Source organism: Aplysia californica, unplaced genomic scaffold (assembly GCF_000002075.1).
Source record: "Aplysia californica isolate F4 #8 unplaced genomic scaffold, AplCal3.0 scaffold01001, whole genome shotgun sequence".
NCBI classification, from domain to species: Eukaryota; Metazoa; Mollusca; class Gastropoda; order Aplysiida; family Aplysiidae; genus Aplysia; species Aplysia californica.
This window is the reverse complement of record NW_004798271.1, coordinates 189,584-198,683: the sequence shown is the minus strand read 5'-3', so window position 1 is coordinate 198,683 and position 9,100 is coordinate 189,584. Positions and strand designations below refer to the sequence as shown.

At 44.9% G+C, this 9,100-nt stretch overlaps 1 protein-coding gene across 1 annotated transcript in view; it reads right to left on the bottom strand.

Annotated features, from left to right (window-relative positions):
• Positions 1-9,100, bottom strand: part of LOC101850856 (biotin--protein ligase) — a gene marked incomplete at its 5' end in the record, with an annotated part of 16,867 nt that overhangs the window by 2,258 nt on the left and 5,509 nt on the right. Inside the window, 8 exon segments of the mRNA XM_013089628.1 lie at positions 30-249; positions 2,580-2,694; positions 3,348-3,508; positions 4,584-4,651; positions 5,314-5,585; positions 6,018-6,197; positions 7,066-8,009; positions 8,318-8,470. Of these exon segments, the coding sequence (XP_012945082.1) occupies positions 30-249; positions 2,580-2,694; positions 3,348-3,508; positions 4,584-4,651; positions 5,314-5,585; positions 6,018-6,197; positions 7,066-8,009; positions 8,318-8,470 (2,113 nt within the window).

Sequence of the window (9,100 nt, the reverse complement as noted above, 5' to 3'; positions counted from 1 at the left end):
CTCCCCCAACCACCACCATCCCAACATACCCATGTAGCCAGTGGCTGTAATACAGCTGATTAAACCGCTCATAGCCCTCGCGCTCAAACTGGGTCAGCAGACGCTCCAACACCGTCATGGTGCCCGCGATCACCTGCGCCGAGGTCATGGGCTCAAGGTCGGGCTCGCCTGGGTGCGCCATGTTGTACTGTCGGATGATGTCATTGAGGCAGATGGTCGGGTTACTGTTGGAGACGTTGAAGCCACAGCCTGGGGGGGAGAGGGGGAGGAAATGTTTAATTCAGTTTAGAAAGCATTTAGTATTATAAGGTCATTGTATAATTGCCGAAGAATAGAGATGTCACAAGAGAGTAACATACACAAAAAAGGAGGAGAGCTTTAGCTTTAGTAAGAGTTTTACGGCACTTGCAACACAATAAGGTCATATAAGCGTCAGAAGATTAGAGGTGTTACAAGAGAGTAACAAAAATAAAAAAGAAGAAGGGGAGATAAGGACGATAGATGTTTCACAGGAAAGAAGAAGCAAACCACATCAGAGCATCCGCCAACCACCCACAGTAAGAGTTTTACGGCACTTACAACACAATAAGGTCATATATAAGAGCAGAAGAATCGTTGTGTTACAAGAGAGTAACAAACACAAAAAAGGAGGGGAGATAAAGACGATAGACGTTTGATAGGAAAGAAGAAGCAAACCACACCAGAGCATCGGCCGACAACCCGAGGAGATTTTTATTAATTTGTTTTGAGTAAAAACAAACGCATTGGCACGATAACGGTAATTTTTACAGCATATGACACAGAAAGTTGTACATGACATCACAGAAAAGACAAACTGGCAAGTTGCTTTTTTACTTTTGAATTACAAAGGTTTATCAGCTCAGTACATAGTTTTGAGATATTTGACGCTAAATGTTTTTGAGTTTCACAACATGCCAAGCTTTTTTTAAAAGCAATTCTTTGAATATCTTGATAACGACTCCGAATAATCTTGGGGGCTCTCGTGGCCTAGAGGTTAAGGTGTTGGCCTCTCATTCAAAGGTCCCGGGTTCGAATCCGGGTAGCGACCGAAAAATTTTCTTCTCTAAAATTGTCTCCTTTCACCTCCTTTACAGCTCTCTAGCAATGTTCTGTTGTCTGCTTTCAATTCCACTTTCTGCCCCCACCCCCTCACCTCCTTTGCCCCCTCCTCTGGGCTCCTGACTCTTTCTGCAGCCTTTCTACTGCTACTCCTTGGCTCCTCCTTACTGCTGTCTTTCTGCCACACCCCTGATCTTCTGGTAGGAAAGATCTACACCTAGCCTTCTCGGACAAGGGCGAAAAATCTCGGAGGGCCCGTGTGCAAGTTGCGCACGTTAAAGATCCCTTGGTGGTCTAAAATCGATAAGAGTAGGCTTCGGCCGCCACCCGGGCAAAATTCAAAATTTCCTACCAACTGAAAATATTAGGTGTGTCCCGCGCGCTCATATGACCTTATGCAGCTGCGAGCACCGTAAAACACTTTACAAAAACCAAAAAAAAGAATAAACTCATGATTTTGATAGAGTTGATAGAACATTTGTTTTCTCACTTCCCGTGTCAGCTAGAATGTCATATAAAATTGCAATATTATGTCATAAATGTGTCAATAACAAAGCTCCCTCATATCTTAGTGATCTCATCCAGATTTATGTTCCATCTAGATCACTAAGATCAGGCGACCAGTATCTTTTACGAGTTCCTAGAAAAGGCGGTAAAAAATTAGCCAAAAGATCGTTCGCCCACCTTGCTCCGTCAGTTTGGAACTCTCTTCCCCAACCCTTGAGACAAACAACATCTGAGTCTAAATTTAAAAAATCTTTAAAGACACATTTAATGACATCCTTTTTAAGTCAGTAGATTCATGTTCGGTACAATGTTATGTAAATGTCTATGTATCCATTTATGTATTTTGTGAATTGCAGTGTATATATTATTTTATTCTCATTTCGTGACAATGTGTAATCGTGTGCGTGTGATAAGCAAGTAGATGTGTGTGTGTGTGTGTCTGTGTGTGTGTGTGTGTGTACGTGTGTGTGTGTGTGTGTGTGTGTGTGTGTGTGTGTGTGTGTGTGTGTGTGTGAGTGTGTGTTTGTGTGTGTTTGGCATACATGTGTGCGTGTTATGTATTCGTGAGTGTGTATGCGTGTGTTTGTGTGTGTGTATATGTATATGTGTGTGTGTTTGTGTGTATATGAGTGTGTGTGTGTATGAGTGTGTGTGTGTGTCGCGTGCATGAATATTTTTCTTACATGCATTTATGTAAAGCGCCTAGAGCTGTGTTTACACGGGAGTGGGCGCTATAGAAATGATCTTCATCATTATTATTATTGTCTAAGTAGCTCAAAACGGCCAAAAATGTCAGATAGAACTCTGTAATTCTTATTTAGGTTACGAAGTGACCGAGACAGAAAACACAATTTGCGTACCGATGGTGGCTAAGTGACCGAGACAGAAAACACAATTTGCGTACTGATGGTGGCTAAGTGACCGAGACAGAAAACACAATTTGCGTACTGATGGTGGCTAAGTGACAGGGACAGAAAACACAATTTGCGTACCGATGGTGGCGTACACGACAGAGTTCATGGCGGTGGAGGTGACCAGGACCCCGCCCAGCTTCATCTCTCGCCCGTAGTAGATGTCGTTGGGCCACTTCAGCTTCAGCTCCAGGTGCTGGGGAGACATTGGCCAACTTTGACGTGCTGCTTGTTGGTGTAGTTGATGATGTTCTTCTTGTTCTTGTTGGTTTTGTTACGGTTGCTGTCGCTGTTGTAGTTGTTGTTGCTGTTGTAATTGTCGTTGTTATTGTTGTTGTTGTGGTTGTTGCTGTTGTTGTGGCTGTTATTGTTGTGGCGGTTGTTGCTGTTGTTGAAATTGTTGTTGTTGATGTTGTTGTTGTTGTTGTTGTTGCGGTTGTTGCTGTTGTTCTCACTGTTGTTGTTGCTGTTATGGTTGTTGTTGTTGTTGCTGTTGTTGCTGTTGTTGAAGTTGTGGCTGTTGCTGTTGTTGTTGCAGTTGACTGAATTAAAGTCCTCACAACACACAGAAAGACACCATGAGTCTGCTATTTTAGTTTTAGTAAAAGTTTTACAGCACTTGCAACACAATAAGGTCATATAAGTGCAGAAGACTAGAGGTGTTACAAGAGAGTAACAAACACAAAAAAGGAGAAATAAGGACGATAGATGTTTGACAGGCAAAAAGTAGGAAACCACACCAGAGCATCCTCAAAGGGCAATAGATGTTTGATAGGAAAGAAGAAGCAAACCACACCGCCAGAGCATCCGCCAACCACCCACCACCCCGAGTTTCGACCGTCGGCTCACCTGATACCCGGGCGTCTCCAACACGCTACGGATCACGGCCACAGCCACCAGGTGTTGCAGGAAGGACACACGCTGACCCAGTTCTGACAGGAGGTCAAGCCTGACCGGCAGCGTGAACATGGCACAGCCGGTGGGGCTCAGCCACGCGTTGCCGCCCCGACCTGGAGAGGGAAGGTTTGATAAGATAAGGTAAGACAATATCAGATCAGATCAGATTAAGTCAGATAAGATAAGGTAAGATAATACTTTATTGTCCCAGAAGGGAAATTTTTCTTGGCTGTACAGGACCGTAAAAAACATGCAGGTATACATAGAAATTAAATCACATATAACTCTCAATAGCAAGTAGGACCAACCAGTGGCACCCTCCACCAATCTGCCAAAGTCTAGCAACATTTGCAAAAAAAACAAAACAACTCTGATCTGAAAAGGTGAAAGGTAAACTCATGTCACTTATCAACTCTTCACTCTTCCCGGACTGAGTTTAGTTTTTTACGTCTAGTTTAGTTTTAGTAATAGTTTTACGGCACTTGCAACACAATAAGGTCATATAAGTGCCGAAGATAAGAGGCGTTACAAGGGAGTAACAAACACAAACAAGAAGGAGAAGAGATAAGGAAGACAGATGTTTGACAGGAAAGAAGGACAAACCACAACAGAGCACCCTCCAACCACCCACAGTAAGAGTTTAACATAACTTGTTGCAACACATATAGACCATGTAGATACAGTATAACATGGATAGCTCGAATTCGTCGGGACCGACCTCAGTAAATCGAGGGATCCGTACTTCGAGGGATATCTTACAAAGATAAAGAAGAGAAAAAAAAACCAGGACTGCAGGCACAGTTCGACCGATGCGTGATTTCAAGTCTTCTGTGTTCAACCTATCCGTGTTATAGTGCTGAAGATTAGAGCTGTTATTAAAAGGTGACGTACCAGAGCACCCGCCAACCACTCAAAGAGAGAGAGGAGAATGGAAGGAGGATGGGGGGCGAGACAAACAAATAGGACCAAACAGTGGCACCCTCCAACCATCCACCAAACTCGGCTAATATTAGCAAAAAAACAACCCAAAACAGCTCTGAACTGAAAAGGTGAAAGGTAAACTCATGTCATTTATCAATCCCTCCTCCCCCTGGACTGAAAAGGTCAAAGGAAAAATCACATGTGAGTTATCACCCCCCCCCCCTCCCCCCTCCCTCCAGACATCATATTATGCGTTCCGTCCCTTACCTCGCCCACTGGTCTGCCGACCAGCAATCGCGATGACGCCCACGTCCTTCGGGATGGAAAACAGCAAACTGTGGAGAGGGGGACGTGAGCGAGTGGTTGAGACATTTTCATCAAGTTTCACAGACACATGAATGATATCTGATGATATGGCACGCGGTAAGTCCTGGTTAGATCACCTTTCCTTTCTCATTGATGTTTTCATCTGTCTTACTGTTCACGTGCACTAAATGACAGTTATTTTGATTTTTTTTGTGTGTGTTTCAATAAAGAGCAGCACAGTAACGGTCATTAATCTCCCCCATCCCACCCCACTAAAGTCCTTGACTGTGTCTGTAAGTTTATGAAGACATTACAAAAATCTCTACGCTGCTTTTGTTTGAAGTTTTTGAAGATAACATTTAGAATATTTTTCACAGACAATAGGCAAGGCCCTGACCTCCTCGTGCTACCGTGCTCCAGAGGGATATGTAAAACTAACAATATATGATCGTCAGAATCACATCCCAAATCCTTCTCATGGTAGTCCTCAAATAAACATGTGTATTTTCACGTCATTTTTGACAAGTTGCGTACGACCAGTGGAAACAGAATTCAAAAAAAAAAATCAGGATGTTATGCAAATCCAATTAGGTTTCTGCGACTGGCGAAAAAATTCAGAGAGCTCAGAATTGATCAGAGTATTGGGCTGGTCTGACGCAGACACGTCAACGTCAATGAGAGCGCCACCTACCCGTCAAACACGGTCATGGTAGAGGTGATGACGTCTGTGTAGAACACGATCTGACCCATCCAGGACGTGCCCAGGTGCCGCCAGTACGTCTGCATGTCGAAGAAAGCCGTGTCCACTTTGGAGTCGGCGTCTGTCACCACCGGCAACAGGCTCGTACTGGCCAGCGTTTTGTCCTGGCCGTTCACAAACTTGAGCGACAGTGACCTTGATTTGAGCACGCCCTCTGTGGTCAGCCGGTTCTGGTACAGGCCCTGGAAAAGTTCTCGGAGACCCTGAGGAGGAGAGGCATACACGTGGAGAACATGACACTTTACATGAAAGCAAAAACAATTCAATACTGCCTTCAAATACATTTTAAAAAGACATATGATATACCTTTGTGACGCGCGTAATAGAAATCTTAAATCTTATACGTGTAAGTAATTATTTAATTATTCAGGGTCATGGGTGCCAAACAGCCACATAGACTTTAAAAATCAAATCATATTTTTCGTAAGGTGAATACTATAAATAGCACTATTGGACATATGCGTTTGTAAGGTCTCAAAGGAGTTAAAAATCCAACAATTGAGATGACGCAACTTTATTTCTCAAGTAAAAAAATGACTGACTTTGGTAAAGGCTGCTCTTTTAAAGTTTTCTCCAAACAGCACAAAATGACTGAGCCAGCTGTGTTATGACAAGGAACACATGCTATTTCTTACCAGGCGTTGCGCTAGCATGTAACAGGAAGTGAGGCTGGGCACAGGTCCGGCGCCCGTGTCGATGTCAAGGGCAGACAACAGGCGTGTCAAGATGGCGAGACGCTCCGTGTTGGAGCGCTTCAGGGCGGCGAAGGATTCTGGGTCAGAGGCGTACTCTGTGGGGTCTCTCTCCACCAACAACTGCAACCACAGTCACATCACATGGGGAAAAATTAAAGGTTTTTTACATTTTTTATTTTAAACTCAGGTGATAAAAAGGCCTGGAACATCTATCTCTCACTGGTAAAGCTGAAGGCAAAACGAAGCGCCAGTAGACCCACAGTAGCTTACTTGGAAAGCCTAAACATATGAGTAACAGGGAAAGATCAGGATAATACACCTTTTTTTTTAGAGCATCTGAGCAAAGAAATGAATGGAAAACTGTAAATCATCAATGTCTGTCGCAGATCTGACACTCAATGATGAGGGGTGTTTACAACCCCTATAGACACAAATTAGATCATTTAAGACACAGGCTTCAACCCCACCTATCTGTCAGGGCCAACCCAGGCTGAGAGGGATACAACATCCCAGAGGTAAGACCGAGATACTCGATAACAAAAATTTTCCCCGAACTGAGGTAGAAGATAGACTCTCCCATACAGGGAATCAAGATGGTGGGCACTGGCCAAGTGACCGCCATCCAAACCTTTCCCAAACACACTTTACTGCATTCAATAAATTCAAGCTATTCAAAGTAGACCTGCAGCAACAGACCTCTGCAGTCGACCAATAGGCTTCGTTTTTATTACTATTTGCACATCCCGTCTTAAAAGTTCATAATATTTCTTTCACAAGTCCCTGAGAAGAAATAATAGAAACAGAGGGTACTTATTTTTTTATATGAAAATGGACTTCAGTACTCAGACCCCTCAAACATGTATAATTAATAGTTTTTACGTACTGGATGGCAGCGATGCATTACGAACAAAAGAGAAAACACATAAGCAGACACTCATACATAAATGATGATATGAACAAGAGACAACTGACAAGAGGTGGGACTGACCTGAGACATAACGACGACGCCCCCGCTGTCGCTGCGTGTCTTGACCACAACCGCCTGTGCGCACTTGCCGCTGCGGTCATCGTCTTCTTTCTTGTCATCGTCTTTCTGCAGCAGACCCGTCAGTGAGATGACCGGCCCCGACACGACCTCCGACCCTGCTGAAGAACCCTCCTCCGACGTCACCCCACCCCCTTCATAGGGCACCAACACTTCCGAGCCGCTGGCGAGATTACTGTAACAGTAGCAGCCGCGGACTGAAGTGACCGTCTGCGAAGTGTCGTCGAGTCTGAGAGTGACCAGCCCCTCACCGGCCACTTTCTCCAATTCCTCACGGTGAGCGAACAGCGAGTCGAGAGAGCTGCTGAAGCTGAGGACGTTCCCCCCGGCTGAGCGAATGTAGTCGGCCACCACCTCCTCAACCTCGCTGCTCAGCTGAGGACAAAAGGAAACGACCAACAAAGCGGCGTTGTCGCGCCACGGGTCGGCGAGGAGAGACTCATGGGTCAGGTGGTAGATGGTGTAAGCCTCCGTGTTCACACACGCCTCCAGACTCAACTTGACCTGCTGGAACCTCCGGGCCGTGTCCTTGACCCCACAGTACACCAGAATGTTGGGCGGTTTGGACGACGCACGAGGCTGGTCGCTCCCGCCCCTGGAGGCTTTGTCGTCATGGTTACCGCTAGCTCCAGACCTTGATGACGACGGAGCTGGTTGGGCTTCTGAGGCAGAAAGGGAAAACTTCTGCTTTATCATTTCACTGATCTTTCCAATTTCTAATTGTTTGCTGGATCCATTTGATGCAGTCTCTTTCTCCGAGGCAATGGAAGATGCCCCGTTTATCAACTTGTCCTCTGGCGTAGAAGTCGAAACAGGATGGAGCTGTGTAGTTGTCTCCCTGTCGGAGGGCTGCAGCGGCCTCGCTCTCGTGGAGGGTACTTCATCACCTGACGAGACACACAGAGTAACAGATCATCGATCATCGCAGCCAATCACAACAGGAGTAATTGTGAGTCATCATGGTGAAATCTGGCAGGCGCTCATCAGTTCCAGCCGGTCGGCCAATTTTATTAGGGGGGGTGGCTCAACACCTTTTATATCCTTTTAAAATCACATTTCTATGTGGATCTTACAAAAAATGTTGATCAAAGGAAAAAAAATATATTATTTTGCAACAGAACCCACTACCTATGACACTTAATGGTCCCCCCCTCCAAAAAAAAAAAAACCCCATAAAAAACCTCATGCCTCTCACCTTGACCTTGACCTGCGACCCCTCCAGTAACATCTCCCTTCGGCGACTTTGAGGCAACACCTTGACCTTCGTCGTGACCTGTGACATCAGCAAGGGGCAGACAGGACCCCATGGGTGACACCAGGTTCTGGGCACATCCGACTGTCTTGACCGCTGTCGGACGGACACACAAAACGATGTGTAAGATCACACTTGCATCTCAATCAGCAAAGCATAGGTTGCTTTCATATCTTTGAATAGGATATGGAAGACCAGAGATATTTCACTTCGAACAAAGCTGAGGATCTTCAATTCAAATAAGGTCAATCGTGTTGTATGGATGTGAGACATGGAACGCATCACAGACTTGCATAAAGAGGATCCACGTTTTCTTGAACAAGTGTCTAAGAAAGTTACTGGGGATCAGAATATGGACAGACAGGGTTACCAACGAGGAAGTGTTTAGGAAAACAAGACAGATCCCAGTCAGAGAGGAGGTAGGAAGGTGGTGGCGATGGATTGGACATACTCTCAGGAAGTCAGGCAGCTGCATAATAAAGAAAGAGTTGGATTGGAATTCACAGGGAAAAAGATCAAGGGGAAGACCATGTGGAACCTGGAGAAGAATCGCAAAAATCAATGAAAAGAATCGAGGGAAGACATGGAATAACATCAAGAGGAAAGAAGGAGGAGAGATAAAGACCATAGATGTTAGATAGGAAAGAAGGAGGAGAGATAAAGACCATAGATGTTAGATAGGAAAGAAGGAGGAGAGATAAAGACCATAGATGTTAGATAGGAAAG